The sequence below is a fragment of the Syngnathus scovelli genome, chromosome 20, assembly GCF_024217435.2.
Source record: "Syngnathus scovelli strain Florida chromosome 20, RoL_Ssco_1.2, whole genome shotgun sequence".
NCBI lineage: Eukaryota > Metazoa > Chordata > Actinopteri > Syngnathiformes > Syngnathidae > Syngnathus > Syngnathus scovelli.
In genome coordinates, this window is record NC_090866.1 from 5,432,994 (window position 1) to 5,457,304 (window position 24,311).

The window sequence follows — 24,311 nt, forward strand, 5'->3', positions numbered from 1 at the left end:
CACTGCCTTCTCCCTTGTCGACTCCTCCACCATCCTAGACATCATCACCGCGTCCAAGACAACCACCTGCTCTCTCGACCCCCTTCCAACGAGCTTAACTAAAGCCTGCCTCCCTGTCCTCCTCCCTTACCTCACCACCCTTTTTAATCAGTCTCTATCCTTCGGCCACTTTCCCACTGTCTATAAGCTTGCAGCCATCACCCCCGTCCTCAAAAAGCCCACCTTGGACCCACTCAACCTCTCCAACTACCGTCCCATCTCCAACCTTTCATTCTTTTCCAAAATCCTTGAACGCATTGTCCCCGCCCAACTCCACACCCATCTCCAGTCCAACAACCTCTATGAACCCTTCCAGTCCGGATTCCGCCCACTTCACAGCACTGAAACAGCTCTTGTTAAAGTCACCAACGATCTCCTCATTTCCGCTGACTCTGGTGCCCTCAACATCCTACTACTACTTGACCTTAGCGCAGCCTTTGACACTGTGAACCATTCCATCATCCTCTAAAGGATGCGCCAACTAGGTTTTGAGGGCACTGCACTCGACTGGCTCACCTCCTATCTCACCAACAGAAACCAGTTCATTTCTCTGTCCGATCACACATCCATCCTCTCCCCAGTTACACAAGGGGTCCCCCAAGGCTCAGTTCTTGGCCCCCTCCTATTCATCTGTTACCTCTTTCCTCTTGGTAATGTCATCCGCAAACTTAATCTGGACTTCCACTGCTATGCTGATGACACCCAGATCTATATACGCACCATACCAACCCATAACCCTTCCCTCACCCACTTTGAAACCTGCATCTCTACAATAAAAACATGGCTGTCCCACAACTTTCTCAAACTCAACAGTGATAAAACAAAGCTCCTCCTCATAGGCACTAAATCCTCCCTTAATAAAACTGGATCCATCACACTCACCATCGACTCCACAAACATCACTCCCTCCCCCCTGGCACGCAACCTTGGCGTTATTTTTGACCCCACACTGTCCTTTCACCCTCACGTTAGCTCAGTTGTCAAGACCTCTTACTTCCACCTCCGACGCATTGCCAAAATCCGGCACTGCCTCTCTCTCCCTGCCGCTGAATCCTTCATCCACGCCTTCATCTCATCCCGGCTTGACTACTGCAACTCCCTTTTCACTGGAATCACTGCTCACTCACTCCATAGACTGCAACTAGTCCAAAACTCTGCTGCCCGTCTCCTTACCCACACCCGGTCCCGTGAACATATCACTCCTGTTCTCCGCTCTCTTCACTGGCTCCCCATTGAGGAGCGCATCATCTTCAAGATACTCCTCCTCACCTTCAAAGCCCTCCACAACCTGGCTCCCACTTACCTATCCGACCTCCTTGTCCCCTACTGTCCCAACCGCCCCCTCCGATCCTGAAACACCTCACGTCTGACAGTCCCAAAATCTAAACTCAAATCCTTTGGGGAAAAAGCCTTCTCCTGCACTTCACCCCGACTCTGGAATTCTCTCCCTCAGTCTGTCTGTTACTCACCCACACTCCCCATATTTAAGTCTCGTCTAAGAACTTACCTCTTCTCTCAAACCTATGACCTCCCCTACCCATAATTGGTTTCCTCGTCTTAATTTTATCCCATTGTCTTTGCCTTCTTCCCTGTAAGCGTCTTTGGGTTTTTGAAAAGCGCTATACAAATTTAATGAATTATTATCATTAATTATTACCTGACCACTGGATTTTCATATTTGCATCTAACCGTCCTGGGACCATTATATGAGGAAGTAGGCCTTTCGTAATTTTGGGCTCTCGGTGTCTGACTTGAACGTGACATGAAATGAATGGTTTGTCTCTGAGTTGTCACCACGTGAGCACTTCTCCCTAATGGAGAGTAGCCCCGTGCATGCGTTAAAACGTCTTGCCGGCAGCACATGCATATTATTACATCAGGCCTTGTCAGGCGCTATTGATCACGCACTGTAATGCACTCGCCTGCACTCCTCTGCCTCGGCTCTGTTATTGTAAATGAGACTCGGTATGGATCCGAGCCGGGCGCTATCAGCTCGGCTCATCCATCACGGCGAGAACAGAGACGTTTATAAGGCGCGTGGGACGGCAAGCCCGTGACGTCGCTTTTGGACGCTTCGGCACAAAAACGAGGCTTCCAGATTTCTCCTGGATTTATCCTCGTTCCTTGATAGGCAACCACAGCCTCTTGGGTAATTTTCCATCACAGTTGTCAACCCAATTGGATGTTAGTTCCACCATAGCGTCCCCACATGCCCAGTTCTCCCATCCGTGCTGCCACACGGCAGTGCTCCGTACTCCCTTACGCTACACTAATCAGACATCTGCGGGGGACGGATAAAGTCCAAACGTGGATGGCATCCAAAGCGGCGGTTGTCAGTTGATAGGGCCAAACTAGTGGCTGCTCACTGAAGGGAGAATATCTGGCAAGCTCGTGAAGATTTCGATTGGACGTCGGTGACTCCCCTGTGAGCTGATTGTCCTATCAATGGCCACAGCGGTGCATGGCTGACGGGGGCGCCTTGGCTTGGAGATACAGTATGTGACTTTGTGTGTGTGTGTGTGGGGGGGGGCTGCAGCTCACAACACTATTATTCCTCACTGAACATAAAGCGCAGTTGCCCGTAAATCCAACTTTTTTATGCATTTGAAGGAAATAAACATACAAACTGGTTGGTAATTATCATAAAAATTGCCATCAAAACAAACCAAAAAAATCTCAAAACACTGTTAAAAAATTTGGATTATGAAGCAAATCTTAATAAACTCAAACGGCAACACAACCCCTTTATTTTTATGTTACATTTAATCCCTTTAAGCACTTCGCAAAGACAGCCGCGCTGGCGTGGCTCTGGCGTTGCGCAACGTGACACATCAGGCGGCATTGTGACACCTACCATTAGCATGTGAGGCAAACAAAGAGATGAGCAACATAAACATGAACAATGTTACTTGGCCTCGAATGTCATCGAGGCCAGCTCGCTTGGTTGTAGTAATATTCTCTTTATTACTATGTATATAAAACTCTGAGATTGACGGGGGCAGACACAGACTTGTAATTGTTTACGGTTACTCAGTGAAGGCAGTGCAAATACTGTACATTGTTGATTAATGAGCCACATAATTTTTAACCAAATAGGAGCTGGCACATGAGCACAAACATCCTATTGTTCACACTTAATATTGCTTTGGATAATGAGCCACATACTGCTTCACCAAAGATGTATTATAAAGAGGAGGCAAAGATAGAATTTTTTTTACCGCAAAAGAATAAAATTGCAGAATATACAAGCATATGTTATTACACAGTGATGATTTACTGTTACACTAATATTTAAGTGTTTTAATTTGAAAGTTTGCGAGTGAGATAATGTCAATCACTCGAGGGGTTTACATTGGTGGTTTTTAGCCCTGGAAATAAGATTTTGCGATCTCTGTTTTTAAATGTGAAGAGTGGGCTGTGGATGCGGATGAGTCACGGCGGTTCAATAAAAGGGCTGATGTACAGCTGATGCATCAGCAGCGCCTTGCTGGCAACCAATAATCGCCCGCATCCCGGCGCCCGCCGCTCCCGCCATCCATAAAATACACTGAGCCCCAGAGAAGTAAAAGGGGATGATAATTAAACCTGTTCTCCGTCACGCCCTCTTGCTGTACTTTACCTCGTCATCACCGTCATGCCGTTGACACCTCGTCCATCAATGTGATCGCTGTGCGGGTGCAAGACCGAGTTTCTGATCGCTATTAGCGGAGCGGCTGTGGCGAGCCTTCGGGGCCAGCAAGGTCTTCTCTGCTGGGCTCAACACGATCACAAACACAGATCTATGTTTACAACATACAGGAAATTTGTTCCATAAAATTGTACTGATTTATTCTATGTTCTATGTTTGCTGCTTCGGACGGACGGACAGACAGATCCAAAACTATAGAATAAGATTGGATCGTATATGTATTGTGAACTCCACAATATACTGCACAGACATTCTTTTCCAGTAGTTGCCATGGCAACATCAGGTATTTAAAAAAAAAAGCAACCCCACCACCACAACGACAACAAAGCGGAGCGGCAACATCTTTGGGCTGCTGACCAAGGAGATCCCGTAATTATGGTGGCAGCAAAGAGACATCACAAATATGATGCTTGGATTGGACGGCAAGAAGCGTTTGCGCTGGTCGAGGACGCCGACATATGATAGCCAACAATTACTTGCCATGTGGAACTAAATTGCCGTGTGTGAGGAACCTCGGCTTCTTCTTCGATATGCACAAACATTTGACAAACTCCATGCAAGCTCGTTCCTTGCAAGAACGGAGGTGCAAAACATACAGTTGTTTGTGTACTTGGCATATAAGAATACAGAAATTGTATGGAGCAGTGCTCAAGGTCTTCTGACTCACAAGGCAGTTGCTGTAGAGTCCACTGGTGGTGACTGGTGGTACAATTTGTTTAAGGATACATTTTCATTAGAGAAAACAATGGAAATGAGACAGTTCGTGGAGCAACACGGACGCACACACACAAATCCAGGCATGTGCAAAAGTCCTGATAAAATAATGTCAGGGAGGAGTTGTTAAGCTTTTGTCTGCAGTCCATCTGGGCCTCAATGAGCAATAGGTGCGCACACACACACACACACGCGCGCACACACACACACACACACACAAATTCCTGGATCCCCATGATCATAAACATTATCATGATGTAAGACGTCTCATAAAAAGCCGCCTCGATGGTATCCGAGTCAGGAAGCTTCCGACCTTGATGTGTGAAATCGGATCCTAAAAAGAGTTTACAGTCGACTGGACTCTCCCTGCGGTAAAAACTGCAGAGGTAGACACGCTGCCTAAGAAGCCTGCGGGACAATAAAGACCAACAGGCGTCTCACTAAACAAGTTTTGTCCACAATTTGGGAATGTATTTCCGTGATGGGCTGTGAGAAGTATCAAGAATGAATGAACAACTCAACCTGCCGCTTTAGATCAACTGTCGTCGTCTTTAATAATTCTGCAGCAGCCAACTTGCTCTTAATGGCGCCAAGAAAGGAATACAAAAGCCATAATTGTAAAAGTGTCTGCTGCTAATGGAGCGATCAGATATGCAGCATCCCTGCAACGCTTTCCATTAGGACAAAAGGTAAGGCTGCACTCAGGGCTGCAAATGCCAACATTTCTCTCAAATGCTATTTATTTTCTTGATTGAATTTATGATTGCTATTCATCAGCATACAGAAGTGATCTAGCTTGCCAGTCACATTACAGGAAACTCTCAAGCTATCGGTGGCATTAAAACAGGCAGAAAGGAAAAGACGGTTCGTTTGAGCCGCCATGTTCGTCACATTGGAAGTCAACGGGTTCTCGCCACATCTGAAAGGTGACCCTAAGCCGCCCGTAAACAATTAAGAAGCTTGTCCCAGTGTGCCAATGTTTGGCCGAGGCATGCGGGAAACTTCCGATTGTTTAGGACTTCAGAATACTGGACACACCTTGAATGCCTGCATATAAACCTGCTCCTGACCCATCATCATCATCAACTTCTGCCAGAAGGAGAACGAGTCTCACGCACTCCTGATCATGGATCTTAGAAGCATCACGTTCCTTCTTTTGCTGCAGCTTGTCGCACTCTGCCAAGCACGACCGGAATGGGTGAGTACCAGTACTGTAAAATTACTTTTTAGCAAGTGGAACGGTGTGTGAGGTTCATGACCTCATGACCTTGGTCAGTCCTTTGACTCAGGATTGAAAGGCAGATTGTCTAAAAATCTTGTACCGGTTGCCAGTCAATGGTTTATAAACAACAAAATACTCAAGGAGAACCTTGCGCTGTTCTTGGTTTGCATGTACCTTGCGCTACATTTCCATCCGATCTAAATTTTTCCACTCTCTTTGCAGAACCAGGCTGTCGATAACGGTATGTGACCAGCATCCGATTGAAATCATCCATCCATCCATCCATCCATCCATCCATCCATCCATCCATCCATCCATCCATCCATCCATCCATCCATCCATCCATCCATCCATCCATCCATCCATCCATCCATCCATCCATCCATCCATCCATCCATCCATCCATCCATTTTTTGTACCGCTTTGTCCCTATGGGGGTCGCGGGCGTGCTGGAGCCTATCCCAGCGGTCATCGGGGAGTAGGCGGGGGACAACCTGAACCGGTTGCCAGCCAATCGCAGGGCACACAGAGACAAACAACCATCTGCACTCGCACTCGCACCTAGGGGCAATTTAGAGTGCTCAATCTGCCTATCAAGCATGTTTTTTGGGATGTGGGAGGAAACCGGAGTGCCCGGAGAAAACCCACGCGGGCACAGGGAAAACATGTAAACTCCACACTGGGAGGGTCGGAGGTGGAATCGAACCGGGACCCTCCTAACTGTGAGGCGGACGTGCTAACCAGTGCGACACCGAGCCCCCACCGATTGAAATCAATAGGTATCAAAATGTCCGCCGCTGAATGTGATCTGCTTTCTCATTAGAGGACTCGAAGGACCCGGTGGACAATAGCATCTCGGGAACAATCCTGAGGATGAACAATGGTGAGATTTGATGGAAAAATTGAAGATTCTACATGGTTTCTGAATTCAGATTGAGATTTCTGCTCCTTTCTTTCTTTTAGGATCTACTGCATACCTGATGAGGGGGACATGGTACTCCCGAGAACACGGACTGCCATGATGTGCACGGCTAAGGAATACAGATGCCTGTGGCCAAAGTCCAGCAATGGCAAAGTGGAGATCCCCTACATCATCATAGACAAATACAGTATTTTTTTTTTTTGTTCTTGGTTTGCATTCATTCTGGATTGTTGTCGCCATTAATGACGGGGGATTTCATTTGCAGCGGATACAGAGAGGCAAACCATTGAAATGGCCTTGAGAGAGATTGAGGCCAGAACCTGCATCCGTTTCATCCTGCAAAGAAACCAGAGGGCTTATCTCAGTTTTGAGCCTTCGAGAACTCTCACTGGCTTTACCTCATGACAAGCTCAACATGTGTGCACCCTTCCAGGTGTTTTTCAATGCTGGGCCGTATGGGAGGGAAGCAGTTGGTGGCACTGCAGCGTTTCGGCTGCGTCCAGCATGGCATCATCCGGCACGAGGTGTTGCACGCCTTGGGCTTCTACCATGAGCACACGCGCAGTGACCGCGACGACTACATCCGCATCCACTGGGAGAACATCCAGGAGTGTAAGTGGCTTTCTCTGACATCACATCAACGCTTATATGGGTGAGTAGCACTTTCACTTGAGCTTTCATTTTCAGATCACAAGAACAACTTTGAAAAGCAGGACACCAATAATCTCGGCATCCCCTATGACTATGATTCCATAATGCACTACGGAAGGCAAGAGCAAAATAGCAACGATGACTTCATCCAGATTGCCCAACGCCGGATGCAACAACCATGTTACAAATAACTGTCAACAATTATACGATACATCTGTGATCAGCGTGTGTCTCTCTAAATCTGCAGAACCGCCTTTGGAGTGCGTCAGGCCGTAACCATGACACCCTTCCCTGATCCTTCGCGTGAAATCGGCCAGCGGAAGGACCTCTCCGAAGGGGATGTTCTTCGGGTCAATCGCCTCTACAGGTGCTTCAATTAGAAAACGTCGGATGCAATGTGACATGCAATGCGACACTTTCAATAAAATAATATGAGGTTGATTTCTTTTGGATGTTTTGGTTGAGGACTACAGCGAGAGAAAATCCGTCTTAGCAGAAATGAAACAATCATCTTAACAAAGTTACAGTTAACAAAAACAATTTTTGGGGAACGTTTTCAAACGGTGACAAAGAATTGAATTCGATGTCAAAAAAAAAATGAAAAAAGGACTGGAGGGCAGATATGTAACAATGTCTTGCAAAATGAGTTCATTTCCATGGCTCGGCCTTGTTGTAATTAAGTTGGGAATTTGTAGAGTCACAGAAAAAATGAGGGGGCGCGTCTCTTGCGCAGAGCTGCTGCTGACGACGTGTCAGGACAAAAAAGCTTAAACCTGGCGCTAACCCTGTCGAGAATTTAGCTGTATTTGTCATCTGGCTACATCCCACACTGTGTTCTTGTTTTTCTTCCACTCTTTGAAATTTTCCACCGTCGTGAGAGATGGCGGGTGTGCAAGGATCGTGCAGAGACTCAGGCACAGATTCCGACAAAGTTAATTTGTCTATCGTGTGATCTATGATTGCACAAGCGGCTGCGACAGCGTGGCGTTGGGGACCGGTGGAGGATTAAATGCAAACTTTAAAGCCCGCAGACTCTTGACGGACGCCTTCAACATTTCAGAGCAGAGTTTGGCTCCATATTCAATTTTGCGGGCGGGAAATATTTACACGCTTCTTGCTTTTTTGAAATATTTAACACCCTCGCCATGCATGCGCCGAGAAGGTCTGATTTAAGTCAAATTACAAAATGACCTGCTCCAGGATCCCGGATCTTTAGACAGGAGTGCAAACATGGCCGCCGCTGCTACAAAACGTCAAGGCTAAAAAGTTGACCGAGTTGACAAATGTAACTGAAATACTGAATGTGACTTTTGTTATCTGAACCGCTCATAAAACGCACAAAGCAGAATTTTACTTTCCTCGCCACTGGCTTTCGTACAATACGAGGCTTCGACAATCGCAATTGAGTTGGCCGTTCCCCAATGTTTCAGTCATTTAGAGCCTTTTGTCGTGGGTCCCTGCGGTGCCACTCGACGACAAGACGCCGTCGTTAGCCACTGTTTTTGCGCCTTTTAAAAAGATGAAAATGACTCGGATGGATGTTCTAATTGCAGCCACTAAAGCCTTTTGTTATCTTCACTTAAACCTGTGAATAGGATTTGACTCCCCCCCATGTGGCGTTTGTATTAAAAAGTGTACCGAGAAGGGATTTAGCACAAGAAGTGGTGTCCAATAACTCTTTATAAGCAATTACGCTTTTCTCTCTGCAGCCTTAAAAACGACAACTAGTTTGAGCGTGTGTCCTATTTCATGAAGTAATTATGGACTATTTAACTGGCAAATGTACTTTTTCGGTTATTTTCTACTGTGTAAGCAACAAGGTCGATTTTAAATGAAAGAGAATATGCTTGATTATTTGTGTTGGTTAGAAAGAATTTTCTATTGAAGTGTGACTCATTTTCTACAGCAAGTTGTTGTAATTTAATAAAGAAAATTATTCTTGTTTTATCTGCAGTAACTATTTGTGCAATTATTTTTTTCTTGAAGAAATGGGGGAAAGTGTATTTTCTTGTGCTTTTTATCAAAAAACAGCAAAAAATTAGGTGAAGTTATAACTATTATCGTGTGATTTAATTTATTTGAATGATTATCTATTTTTGTTTTTTAAGGAAGGAGATATAAAGATTATAAAAGGTCATTAAATTCAAAAATATGTTTAACCATTTTTTGTACATTTAAGATGAATACGAAAATCATACTTGATAAGATGTTTCCTGGTGTTGTCCAAGGACACAAATGTTTCTCTATAGTGAGATCAAAGTGATAAGTACCAGATTACAAGCTACCCCATGCTCGCTCAGCGTCACACCGCACCCGGTACAAAACGTGGCGTTCTGTTCTAGACATGATTAAACGGCCTCTGAATAAAACAACAACATGGAGGGCTAGTTTTGGTATTTGTGATTTCAAGTGGTGTCGCCACTAAGTCATCTGTGACGACCACTAAACGCACCCTCACAACGACTGCAAAATCTTCACAGAGAAAGCGTGCGGGGCTTTTTGCAGCACGAGACAATTAAGAGGCTGCCGGAAGACGCCAGCCAAACTCCCGACACGGTGCCGACGCTTTCATGAAGGACCCCGAGGAGCCGCATGTGAACTTGTTGGATTACTGAGTCGAGAACAGCGGCTTACAAGATGCTGCGTTGTCGCCGGGTTCTCACAGCGCATACATATTTCATGGCTTCTTCCTGGCTTGCCGACACCACGATTGGGGATGGAGTTGCTTTAATATTAAAAAAAAACGAATTCTGGGTAAATCCTGCGAAGCAATATGAGAACACTCTCTTCTAGCACAGCTGGTGTGTAGAAGAAAAATAACACTGATAAAAAGGCTCTTGATGAAAAAAATCAGACTGAAGCCCGGGCGAGTCGAGTTCACTGCGTCGGTTCGTCAGCGTTGAGGAATCGCATCTGTTGGACACCTTTCCAATAATGAAGGCCATTTTTTAACTGAGGAAAAAAGACAAAGGTCACAAGTATGTTTTGGTCGTGGGGGGAGGGGGGGGGGTGACTCGAAACTTGAGCGAAAGAAACGACCATACTGAAGATGTTTGAGAAGACTGTCAGGGTCCCACTGGGACTTGCTCATCCGTCATCATTATGTCATTGTCTCTTCCCGCACCGCCGCTCTTTGCATTTTAGTCGCTTAATTCCCGAGACAAATATGAGCGCGGCCGACTGGGTCGTCGAGAAGCACAAGCTGCTGCTCATTGCTACATTAATCCACCGCGCTGGGCGGCGGCCTGATGGATTTCTTTATTAAGCATCGGGGCCGCCGCGTGAAGGTCAAGCGAGACCGCTGCGTATTTGTGAGACAACTTTTAAAGGTTGGTTAGCTTTAAAGCTCCCGCCCACGAAGACCAAAAAGCCATTCCAGCCACTCCATTTGAAATCATCCCACATGCAAATATCATGAGGGGCCAATCGGAGCTCACTCCAGGCTCTATGCCTTATTTTTACGGTAGGGTGGAAGAAATCAATTATATTCATTATATGTCAAGCCTCTTGATCCGGATTCTAAATCACACATTGATGATATTGACACAGACAAACAGCCTAGTAGTGAGCATGTTGAACTTGCGTTTCCGAGAAGAGCTTCCTTGGCCTTGGTCTTACTGTGTAGCGTTTGCATGTTCTCCATCTGTTTCCGGCCAAGTAATTAAATTTGTCTCTGTTGTCTCGACATGATTAATCAATCCAACAACAACAAATCAATCACTTGGCTAATCGGTTGCTCTGCCCTTCAGATGTACAAGCTATGATCATTTATAGTACGTCTCTGTTATTGGCCTGCAGGGGGCCCTGGTTTCCAGTCGCCGCTAATTAAAACCGCACCGGGACGCGCTTCCAGGCTTTCACGTCCGTGGAATTGTCATCTCCCGACAGCTGTTCCCGATTTTCATTTATTACACACGCTCACTATTTTTAATTACTTTGTGCGCGATTGCCCCCAAATCACTTTCAAACCAATAAATTGGATGACGATTCGCAGTCAAGATGTCGTTTAATCAGTGCCCGTTGTAACGTGAGCGCAGATGAACATGTAATGAAATGAATGCATCATGACATTTTTTTTGTTTGTTTTTATTTATAAAAAAAAGCAACGTGAATGGTTTATAATCCCAGTTCTACAATGTCCCCGAAGATGTTGACGTTTCAAATAACCGTGCCTTCAGAAATAAACAATGAAAAGTAATTGAGTCCCCGCCCCCCATTTGTTTACAACCTAATGTTCCTAGGAGAACTTATTGTCCCTGCAGAGTTTTTTTTTTTTTTTTTTTTGTCAACTCATATATGCACACATGTAGGCCAATTAAAGGATGGAATTAATTACGCATGCTTCCGGGAAACTATTAAGACAACAAACTGGATAAAGCAGCATAAGCGTCTTGTGCGCTTAAAGTATTGGAGCAGTGAAGTAACTGACTGTATTTTTGCTAGAGTTGGAAAACATTTTGATCTTACATTAAACGCTGAATTTGAAGGTACTCCAAAGTGTCCAACACAAAAAGTTGAAGAGGCCGCGATGCACAAAGATAAACGATTTTACCGTTACCACACGGCCTCACTGTCCAAATGGGATTACAATTCCAGCAGGGTGGGTTCACATTTCGGCTGTGCTACTGATGGTTGTTTTGCTACAGAAGCTAAATGAAATAAACTTTTCTTCCCCCCTCATAACTGCCCGGACACGGTGCGCTCCAGTGTGATACCTGGTGAGGCGAAAGGCCCAGCAGACCATGAAATTGAGCAATGTAACCTCGTCTTGTGCAAAGGAACAAGACTGAGCGAGACAGTGAGAGATACGTGTGTGTGTGGGAGGGGGACTGTTAAATGACAGTGTGTGCGTGTGTGTGTGTGTGTGCGTGCGTGCGTGTGTGTGTGTGTGTGTGTGTCTATATATATATATATATATATATAGTGGGGGGGACTATTAAATGAAAGTGTGTGTGTGTGTATATATATATTTATATACATATATATACGCGCATAGTACACACACACACACATACACACACACACAGTGCACTGTCAATATATATATATGGCCCACAGGTCCAAAGAACTTTGAGGACTGTGGCGCAAAAGAACTGCAAATTTTATTGCTCCACACTGAGTGTTAAATGGGTCCGTGGGGGGGTGGGCTGACTAAGATGGCAGTGGAAGAGGAGGAAAGGGGCAATTGAGTCAGGAAAGTGAAACTAAAGGAAGTCCATGCATCACAGCGCCAGCTTTTGTCCCGAGCGCACTCTATATGATGGATGGCCACGTGTCCGAGCCTTAATTCAAAGTCGATGGCGTCTATAGATAGCTGTCACTACACGCCACACGCGCTGCTTCTCGCGGGGCCCCGGAGCTCACACAAGAACTCGCACCCTCGTGAAATCTTTAATTTGAATATTTAATTGGTTGAATTCAAATTTGTTCAAATGAAAATGTATTGTGTATTCTTTTTTAGTCATGAAATAAGTCATATTCTCAACCAAAGCAGGAAGAGCATCAGCATACGGGTGGTCATAACATGAAATGAAAGCTTTCGGCTTGTAGCAAAGATAAATCAAAATGGTATTCCGGCCTAATCAGAACACGCTAAATTCCAACCTGCATCATGTCATTATGTCATGTTAAAGACGACCCCCTCAGGGCGCCCCCTGGCCAAACTCGTCGTGTGTGACCTCCACTCTGGCGTACGTGATGCGGCCGAACCTTTCCTCCCCGAGACCGCAGGCCAAGCACCCGGGGGGAGGCAGGCCATCGCCGCGGGCAACCAGCCGCGCCTATGCTCGACATCACCTTCAGGGTGCACGTGTCCACGTAGACGTATTCATTGCTTAAGCATTATAGCGCTTACACACAGAGGCTACTCATTAGCCCGTTCGTGGCATCTGCAATAAATTAGCATTATGCTATCAAACTTAAAGGCTTGAAATTACAAATGCATACATATACGTATATATAAAATATATACACATTACTCTTTTTGTTTTAAGTTTAGTTTGACAGTAAACTAAGTGGTAGCGGCACTAAACCGACACCAGATTCACAGATTGACACTCAATTGCCGCAATGAAATATATAATTGCGCATTTGTGGATTTCCACCTCCTGCTAGGCTTCATTTCCTCAAGCATTTCCTGTCTCTTCTTTCCCACATCCTCCTAAAGCTGCAGAGGAGTAAGCCACGCCTCTTCTCTATTTGAATGCAAAGTTTTAGCAGGGGGAGGGGGAGCAAAGCCGAGATGAAATTATCTAAGGCGGAGGTGGCGCTTTTTTGGTGAGACAGAGGCCGTTATTAAGGCGCAGTGACACGCGCCTCGCAAAACCCGGACGCTGCGTCACGCATCATAAAAGTCCCCAAGGTGCCTTTCGCTCATCACGTACTGAGCGACGCCACATCTGCCATCAATCACGACGCTTCTGCCAGAATGTAGAAAGTGCAAAGAGGGGGAATGTCTTGTGTTTTATTGGATTGCACAGACAAAATCATATTAGTTTGGAGCTCTCAGATGGCCTTCCTGTCCGCAGGTGACGGCGAATAGATTGCCTGTTTTGCGTAGCATACGAAAAAAGGAAATGGCGGGCACTGGAGTGACTTTGAAGCCACTGGCTGCAGTCTAAGATGACATGACAATTCAGATCACAGCGTTTTCTAGTCAACAAACTCTTCTTAATACAAATCATACTTTGTGTACATAGTTCTGTTAGCCTGTCTATGGCGTTTTTCATTTTACGTTAGCATTAAGCTAGCAGTCTTTAACCCAAAGTCAATGTGGAGCGTTTTTTTGAAGAATTGTTCACTTTTTGCAGCTTGTTTCCAAGTTGGCTTATCCTCAAAACGATCGTCAAATGTTGCTCCGCCCACATTAGACAGCATAGCCATAAAGCTTCCCAATTTAGTGTCGACCATCTGTCTCGTCTACCTGATTGTGATTGGGGCTCATTTGGGTTAATTCCCTAGTAGGAAGCCAGCACTTCTGATGGTACCTGTCACTCCAAGGAGGGATAGTCACTAATTAAGAAAGATGACATATGGATCACTTTAGGGCCTCGACTTCCTCATACATAGAAAGTTTGACCAAGATACGACCTTGGTATTAGAAAAGCGTCACAATTTAGCACCGCCCATCTGTCGTTTCGATTGAGGCTCGTGAAGGGGAAAAGTAGATGTATTTTTCTCTCTAGAATTAACTTTAACTAAAATTAAAAAGTAGATTTTTTTCCTCTCTAAAATTAACTTTGTATCCCCCTAAAATAAAATCTCAGTTTACTTCTTCCTCCAATTTCTTACTAAACTGCCGTGCGATGAGCATCCACTAAATCACAAGTCCGCAAGGGTCCTGGACCTTCCTCTGAATCACACACACCGTTGTGACAGGAGGAAGAAGATGAAGAGGAGGAAGATGAGAGTCTTGCTGTCTCTTTTCACCTCCTGTTTGTCTTTGCTGATCCTTCCCTGGGTATTTTCCTGACCTTGTTTTTTTTTCTTCTTTTTCTTTCTCCAAGGTTGCATAATTTGCCGCTGGAGGTAGCGACGGAGGCGAAGAAAGTGTGTGTGTGTGTGTGTGTGTGTGTGTGTGTGTGTGTGTGTGTGTGTGTGTGTGTGTGCGTGCGTGCGTGCGTGCGTGCGTGCGTGTGTGTGTGTGTGTGTGTATACTACTGATCTAAACTGTCATGACAGTTAAGGCTTTCTCACTCTCACCTCCCGCATGCACTCAAAGGGAGGTGAGAGCGTGGCAACAGAGGCAAAACTTAAAGACAGCTAGGGATTCTTGCTTATTGTCTCTCTCTGTCTCACACACAAACAAATGAATACACTCAAAAACACACACTATGTGAGCGTGTGACAGGCCAGTGAGTAAAAAAGTGCTCCCTGAACCGTGCGGTACACTCGCACGTGGAATGGATGAGATGACACTTGCATGGCTGTGCCTTTGCCTCATGTGTGTGTGTGTTTGCTCCCTCAACAACCCCATTTCAAGACACACACACACACACACACACACACACACACACACACACACACACACACACACACACACACACACACACACACACGCACACACACACACACACACAAGTGTGAGAAAGGCTCCAACTCGTTGACAACACGGCTCCTTGTAAACAGTACAAGGCTGTTTACATGAAGAAATGGGAAAAGTTGGGTTTGTTGATTAGGGAGGGAGGGGAGGGGGTGATGACATAAAATGCTTGCTAAAACTTGCTAAAATCATGACCCATGTAAATAAATTGATTAAAAAAAAGGTAAAATAATTTAAATAACAAAATATATATCTTTTCAAAAACAGCAGCAGCAAAAAATGTCTACAAAAATGACAAAATATGAATTTTGTTATTAATAAATTAATACATACGGAACCAAGAAAAAGAAAATAATAATAAAAATAGTAATAATGACTAAAAAAAACAAAGCACCAACCAAATAAAAAAAAATAACAACCAGGTATCATTCAAACCACCTACAACCTGATTTGCATTTATTAGCATCTATATGCTAGTTTGTTTTCCCTCCTTTAGACGAACGCACACGCTAACGATTTTGCTAGTAGCTTTATTAGCACTCTGCATCGTCAGCCATCATTATCGTATTGTCAGCGGCAATATGGCGGTATGTGTTTCACTGCCGTGTGGGGAGTGCGTCAGAATCCATTTCCATAATGGAAGACCTGTAACGGCGGCCGCATTGGTTGCGAGCCTGCTCTCAGAGGACGGAGGTTTAAAGGCTCGCTGCATCTAATTCGTTATGCTTCGGGTTATTGTATGCTGTAGATATGCAAGTCAATTTCCCATTTTTTATTCCGTGAGGCTAATTTAGCGGTGCGGCTACAACGTGCTCTGTCGCCTGCGGCACCGTCTCTAACAAGTCGATCACCGGTTTGCCCACTACAAGATGAAATGTGGTTTCTATGTTACATCCACAAGCAAATGGTGGACACTGAAATAGCTCAACAAAATCATTTATTTTACGGAAATGTTTTGATATCACAAAATTGTTTTGCATTTTTTGAATAAAATCCGTCCAAAAATAAATTGGGTAGCCAGGTTTAAGACAGCACAGCGCCATTTACAGTTCCCAAACAAGACATCCTCTTGAGTAAGAAACCTTAAGATGACCCCAACTCAGCGGCATGTATTATTAATGAGCCTGCTACTTAAAAAAAAAAAACAACAACACCGTGAATTAAACAGAGTTGCACAAAAGAAGGTCACTTAGACGCATAAACAGAAGACAATTACTTTTGTGGCGTCAGTCAATATGTGACAATAGGGTAGCCAATTAATGGCAATTATAAAGACTTGTTCACTCGTCGCGTCACTTGAGTCGAACGTGTTGAATCTCTCCGTTTGACATCGCCGCCGACTGATTAGTCCTCACGCAATTAAGTTGATTGCGCTATTATTGGATCAACTTACCAATTAGCGGCGACAATTTGAATAATCGACTCATTTGAGTTGCTTATCAAAAAAGACAATTTGCATTGTTGCTGACTAGAGCAATAGGAGAATATGATACTTTACGGTAGCAACCACCCAAAAACTAGTTTGTGATTTTCATCATGGTGGCAATTAATTAACTAGGTGTGCCTAGGACAACCTTAAAAACTTTTTGATGAGAATTATTAGTCTCTCCTTTTTTTTTCCCCTTTTAGCGGAGTTTTTTTTCCCCTTTTAGCGGAGTTGAACAGAGTCATCTAATTGAATACAAAATGGACTGACAGCCCAACGATTAAAAGAAATTGTAGCTACACAAAGGCTGCAAAGAATCCATCTGCAATCTCATTAGTCAACCAATAAGTGAAATGCTTTTTCAAGCCATGTCAGCTGGTGGCCATTATTCTCGCCGACAGTGAAAAAGAAAAAGTTTGCTCCTTCTTTCTTTCAGGCATGCTCAAATTACAAATGAAAAAATAACGTGGCTAACATTGTCGCTACATACTCGACATTAGAGTGGCTGCTAACATGAGTGCAGCATTTAAAGGCAAGGCTAGTCACTCGAGTGATGTCATTTCCTGCCTATACTATTAATACACAAAACCATAAATAGACCAAAAGCAGCATTTAATATAATTTATTTAAAACCTTACACAACCTTCGATTTGACTTTTGACTTGCTTAAACCGAATAATGACTTGGTTCAACTTTCTTGAAATTTTGAGCGGACTCGATTTGATTTTTGCCATAGTACACGGCGTGACTTTGGACTTTCGTGAAACTTAAAAGGTTAAGACCTGAGGCTTACTTATGATTCGCACTTACTCGTAACCCCGGCATTAACGCATCGATCAGGCTAACGTCCCGACGCCGACGGCCAACGCGCGTCTTGGTGTCACGACGCGCTAACGGGCTTTGCCGCCACCGGGGAGCGTTTGATGTTTGTCGGTTGAAAGAATAAGCCTTCCTCTGGGTTGTGCTTTTGCGCAGAGGCATGCTGGGATTGAAAGAGCGCTTGCCCGGGGGCTAACGGAGATTTTTCGTGGGCGTCACACATCCAATTACCTCGGTAGCATCCCAGAAACCCACGGGGGGAAAAACACAAACACACGCGCAAACACACACATGCAGCGGCGCCCACTGCAGGAGGCCTCTCACCGCTGAAAGGCCACTGCCAAAATTTCACAACTGTTGGCTGAATTCATGAATATTTTCAGCGAGCATGTGACAGAATGTGGCTTAGGATACAAATATAGTAACATTCCCCCCATGTTTCACCTCTTTGGAGGGCATCATTAATGCATCGGAAGATGCTGCTGCGACGCTTTGTTCGAAACACGTCGGTTGTGTCGACAAAGTGTGGATTTAGGTGTTTAATATCCACATTGTGAAAATTTTATAACGCCGCCGAGCAAACGATCACAAAGCCACTGGTGTTTAGTGTCGGGTGAGTGCTAGCGCTAGAAAAAAAAACGGAATACCACCACTGATGTTTCGCTGTTAATCATAGCAGCATTGAAAATATTTCCGCAAAGGGTCGCAAAAAGGAGGGATCCAAAAATCTGCAATATAACTTAGTTGTGAAGGAATGGTCAGATATCAAGCGAGAGATGATTTAATTCATGTCATTGAGCAGATTTTCACATCGAAGTTGCGAATAAGCAACAGCGATGGCACTTGGAGAGCAAAAGTGTGTGTTCTTCCTATAAACCCCCATGAAGCACTAACCATACAATCAGCCACAGATTGACTATTGACCTGCAATTTCACACAATCAAGCCGCCATTTAGGTTAAAGAGAAAGTAGCGCCTCAACAAAGCCTCTCTGACGATCGTCCTTGATTACGGACTGAGAACACAAGAAACCTAAACTCCTTCCTCGCATGAATTATAAGTTCGCCGTGAGTCCGATAATTTAACCTAATTGCGTCGATTGTAGCCCTATTTTGAGCGTTTAACGGCAAGCTCCTCACCATTGAGAATCTATACGATACGAGAAAATGTCAAACGGGTCTTTTTGCAATGAGGCATATTATCTTGTGACAATTTCTACCGGTGATTTAAGCATCTCTTTTGACTCTGTCCAAATGTGCATGTGAGGCTTTTAAGACCTCCATCATTTTCAGTTGTCACTTCTAAGCAGCACAGAAGAGGAATAACGACTCTCTATGGGCTTTGTCTTTCCCTGTTTTGGCCCATTCTGCCGAAATGTTACCTCTCTTTTGTGGGTGTTTAAAAGGCCTTGCAGGAAGTATAAACCATTTATCTTTTTTTTTTTTTTTTCTTCTAAGAGGAGCGCTTTATCAGGCTCAGGGCCACATTCGGCAGGTGTTCAAAATAGACAGTACAGTACAAAACAGTAGAATCATGTGACTTATCCAAATCAATTTGGCCGAGCTGTCTGACACTGAAATCGTAAGACTTGTGAAAGTAACTTGACTATGTCAGGACAGAGGTAATACCTTCCCCTCGGGTTATAGCAAAGTGCTCTAGGGCTGTTTTTCTTCAGCTGGAACTAAGGCTCTCTGAAAAGTTTGGGACGAATTTTAAACAATTCAATATAGGACTCAGTATTGGCACAAAACCTTCAGACCTTCTTTTTCTCTAGATACCAATAAAACGTTAAAACAATGTCCAGTTGAAATGTATGTCCGTCACAAAATGTACACTTGTACAAACAGGAATGTAGCAACAAGCCATAAAGAATCATGAAATGGAAGAGACCGAAATGCTCAGCCTCTGTAAAGCTATAAAAATGTATGACTGCTTGATATTAAAAGATCAAAGGGAAATTGATTTATGGACCCTGGAAAAAACATTACACAATGTCCAGTTTAAATTTATAACCACCGTAAAAATGCACATTGTAAGGAATAAAGGGAGGTTCCGTGGAGAATATTGAAATTTAATCAATTCGAATCAATCTACGGTCTTGGAACACCAACAAAATGCACATGGACACTGTCTTGACAAAACGACTGTCGAGACGACTCAGGGTGCGGTTGCTATGGCTACCGCAAGATGAAAAACCGTGCACACTACACGGGCCACCCAGATAAGAAGACAGCTTATTACTGTTGCCTCGCAGCGGCGCCATCATTTTTGGCGGAGACATCGAGCCCCGCCGCCACCTCACCCCTTTGCCCTCTTTTTAATCTGCTCTCACGCACGGCCGCTCTTACTCCTGCAATCACTTTGCGTTTAGGGTGACAGCTTCTCCGGCACGTGAAGCCCAGCGGATGAAGAGGAGAATGCTCGGAGAGTCGGAAACGTTTTTTGGCGATGGTGGGTTTGCGTACTGTCGCTATGACAACAGACATCACTCGACAGAAGAAGCACTTAGTAGACCCCGTGTGGGCTGAAGTGACATGGTTGAAGGCTGGCATTAGTCTCTTGCGGGTGCCATAACACATAAAATCATCTCACGCTACTTCTTCAAGTGCTGAGAACTTCACTAATTAAACACGGAGCTCAATCCAGATGCGTGAGGTGGCGAGAGGGTTCGAGGCTAGCGTTCACATCAAAAAGGAATTTTACAACTGATTTGTGACCTCTGATGTCATTTGGAGTTGACAACCACCACAAAACTATATCATATTTAATCTGAATTGTATTAGTTCCTGATGACAGAAGATCAAAACGTAGAATTATGAATAATAAAAAAACACTGTCATGTTGGAATTTGCAAAGCCAGCGAAACAATTGAAATTTAAGAAGAGATCATTGATGTACATTTGTTTTTTATAACCTGCTGATGTCATCAGGCAGAATGCTTAATGGCCCTAATAAAGCCGCAAAGAATGTCAGGCTGGAATTTATAACCCCTATAAAAAAAAAAAAAAATTTACACCGGTAAAGTGTAAAATTAATCTGGATTTTATAACCTGCCAATGTCAAACGATCAACGGGTAGAATGTTTAATAACCCTCGTCATGCCATAAAAAATGGATAACTGTTTTTTAGAACACCGTGAAAGTACACCTTACCGGTACAATAGGTACAATGAAATCAGTCTAGATATAACTATTTACTGGCAGAATGATTAATTAAAGGAAAATTATTTATGACCTCCCCCCCCCCCCAAAAAATAGGATGTCTAGTCTACTGCTGTCTACTGTACGAGCACTTTACGAAAAGCGGCTGACTGCGTTATCGTCCGCCACTGTCAATGAGTCTCCTGCCAGTTTGGCTTAACAAAGACAATCGCATTGAGTGACGGCAAAAGCATAACAGAAGACGGGAGCAGCCATTCATATTCAATGAGGCCCTCTCATCACGCCCGTGTCTTTGATGGCTGCTAGCATGTATAATTCCCTGTGATTGGAAGCGCTGCCACTCACCAAGATGATAACTTGGGATAAGGATCGGGGGGCGGGCGGGTGGGGGATAAAACCTGGTGTTCATTAGGCAGAAGCTATTTCGACGCAATGCGAACACATTACATAAACCTCGCACTTCTGGCAGGTTGAGGAAAAAGGCATCGGTTTAGCCGCGGGGGAGCAGTAATTTAATTAACAGGTCGGCAGATTAGCAGCAAAGACGCAGAACCGAAACAGCAAAACTCCACAAAAGTGCAACTGACAATAAGTAAATCTAATCATTACCACTTTAAATTTGTTGTGATGTATTGTGGACACTTAAGTGGTGATTATCACAAGCATTCCAGCACAATCTAAGGTAACATTTACCTCTGAATCAATCACGGCCAAAAAAAGGGGCATAATATAACAAGGCTCTCTCAGGTCAATCAAAAGTTTAACTTTTGCGCCTTTTACTGTGTAATGAAATCTTAAAGCTCACATCCAACCGGAACCAATAGTTTTCCTTTCATATTGTGAGAGTGTAACCAGCAGTTAATTCATCATCCGCATCCTTAAAAAAATATATTTTACATGTCAAAACTGAGGCTTTGATGTGCGGCAATTTCCTTGCTTTTTACAGGTTTCATTTCTTGTTGTTGACATGCAAGATTCAAGAGCCGAGAAGGAAGTTTGAAGTGAAAGAAGACGCAATTATTCATCAGAAGCAGTCTTAAAACATTTGGAATTCTGCTTGGCACTCATCCGGGAAGCCATTGTCGCCATACGCACTGCTAGCGTTTGACGATCTTGCTGATACTTTTCGGCAAGGAATGAATATATGAAATAAAATAATTCTAAACTAAGGTTGAAGGTCTACCAGTTTCCAAGACTGGATTGTGTTGGATCTGAGAGGACTTTTCTATGAAGCCGGCAAACGACAAGGATGTGATGAAACGAAGTCCTGTATTTGGCTCCGTGCAGGCAATGCCAAATCCAAATGTCTCTGAACTCTTGATGAGGGTATTAAAGATTCCACTTGTCTTTTGAACTATGTCTCAAGGCTTCACCACACTGCTCAAAAGGTGGATCCACCTGATCAACCTAATTCTGAGTAGTAAATGGACAGAGCGCGACAAATTCAGACCCTCGGCTACAACACGGTCCCACGCGGCGCATATCCAGCCGGCAAATCTCTGCCCCCGGGACTAGGTCCAGAGAGAACTGACATTTGGTTTGATTAGGCTGCCGCTGTCTGAAGAGCCACCCACGAGGTAGCTGTCTATTCCTAACGTGTCCGATGCACACTTTAACCACAGTGGTGGTGGTGGTGCGGATAACTCTTAGCAGCAGAGCTCGGCGGTATTCCCTCATTTGCCGCTGATTGAAGCGTTCACATCCTGAGATGTCCAACGCTTCTGCGAGGAATGTGGCAAGAGACAAGCCCGGACATAAGGACGGCGAGAGGGAGATAAAGTTATCCTCGCTCTCATTGCGGTGGGAAATGTGAGGGTCCTGATCCAAGGAAATGATGAAGGACCCTGTGGAAGAGGCCTCTGAGCACCAACAAAGACGGCTTTAGTTTCACTGGCAGAATGCATTTGCATAGCTTAGAAGCCAGCGCGTCTGAACCGGCCTCATGAAAAGACACAAGCGGCAATGGCTTGGACTTCAATGCCAGTGGGAATCAGAGAGGGAGGGAAAGCGGGATAGAGAGGGGGAAGAGCACAGTCGGAACTTTTCCCTCCGCCATGCGACGAAATGCGATCAGGAGGAGGTTGTCGCCGACTGACTTTGATGCCCAGACGGATCATGACAGCAGCGAATGACTCCGGATGAAGTGGCGGAGTGGACAAAACATTTGATGCCGTCTTACGCTAGTCATGTTTCATGTTCTGACTTTGACAAAAGAGTCGTTAAACATATTGAGAGCTAGTTAACTCATTGCTACTCCTAACAATACACAAGCCATCTCAGGATTTAGCATTTACCAACAATAGCGTCAGTATTTGCAAGTAGCATCTGAAATATTAGCGTTCTCTCCTGAGTGTGGACTGGATTGCGTAAAATGTGAACACAACAAAAACAAGCAGCCGAGCAGATGTTCTTCTGTGGCCTGCAGCCATAATGTTTTGGGGTGACTGGCTCACATCAAGCCCCTCTAATGACTCGAGCGGCACTGCTTAACTCGCTGGTGTTTGACTTCCCCTTAACAACGACGCCGTTTAGTTGGGGGGGGTGCATCGGTGGTAAAATTCCACTTTTGCCTCCACTTGGAAATCCGTGGCGACGAGCAAACTGTTCAATAGAAAACATCAAATCAAGAAATTGCTGCAGATAAATAAACATAATGACACTTAATTTAATCGTTCATCTCGGCTTGTTTGGGACTCAATTCACAACGCTAATTAACCGAGCATTTAATCACAATCACAACTGCAGTGTTTTCCAATGGAGTGTGTTATTATTTAGGCAGCCATTGCGATACACTATCATATTGACTGCTTGGACTGTGCTACTTTGTTTATAGGCCACAAATTCCGCCAAGATGCCATTTTGATTCAGCTCGGTAACCTTCGATCAATGAGAGATTTGTTTAACGTGCTGATTTATATTCATATCATGCATCCCAAAAGCTCTTATCTTTGAAACAACAAAGAAAAGCTGTCCATTATTCATTTGTCAAGCATTATTCCATCCAGCCGACCATATGGTTGGCTGGAATCGGAGTCGTGCTTACATAACAATCAATGACTTGCATCAGTCGTGGTTTATTGAACTCGTAATCAAATGGATTGATCATGATCGATGAATGATGACGGCCCCATTATTTACGAGATGGGGTCGATCTTTGGGTCTGCTTGTACCGCGCTGGACCTTGATGAAAATCGGCTGACGCAAGAGCACAGACGTTATTGCAGATTGTTGCATTTGACTGCACTTTGTGCTTTGGTTTGGCCTTGAAATTATGAATATACACAGTTAAGCAGAACACAATGGTGTATTCACAAACCCGCCAACACATGGTCTTGAACAGAATATTAGAATGATATACAACAGATGTTAGCTTTGTGTTGAACCAAAAGGGTTAGCAACTATTATGTACGCATCTTCTTGGTCTCATAATATCAAAATATGCTCAGTAACCAGCATAAACATATTACCTGAAGTCATCAATGAAGTGAAAGTATGCAGTGGTTAAATTTTACAGTTGTTAGCCACTTCTTTTATTTACAATAGAACAAACAGTACTTACTGGAATGCACGTGAGAAAAGGGGAGCCGCAGTCGAAGCATTTGTGAACCGTTCATTGAATGCCGCAAGAA

General features: G+C 44.3%; 2 protein-coding genes across 6 annotated transcripts in view; one reads left to right on the forward strand and one right to left on the reverse strand.

Annotated features, from left to right (window-relative positions):
- LOC125989892 (MAM domain-containing glycosylphosphatidylinositol anchor protein 2) overlaps nucleotides 1–24,311 on the reverse strand; it is an 83,355-nt gene that overhangs the window by 57,363 nt on the left and 1,681 nt on the right. The gene's annotated exons all lie outside the window — the stretch shown is intronic.
- Nucleotides 1,854–7,871, forward strand: LOC125989906 (low choriolytic enzyme-like). The gene is given in 9 exon segments (XM_049756389.2): nucleotides 1,854–5,639; nucleotides 5,886–5,904; nucleotides 6,487–6,546; nucleotides 6,627–6,641; nucleotides 6,644–6,772; nucleotides 6,851–6,961; nucleotides 7,012–7,197; nucleotides 7,273–7,354; nucleotides 7,484–7,871. Coding segments are annotated over 9 exon segments (807 nt in total). The 5' UTR covers nucleotides 1,854–5,567; the 3' UTR covers nucleotides 7,617–7,871.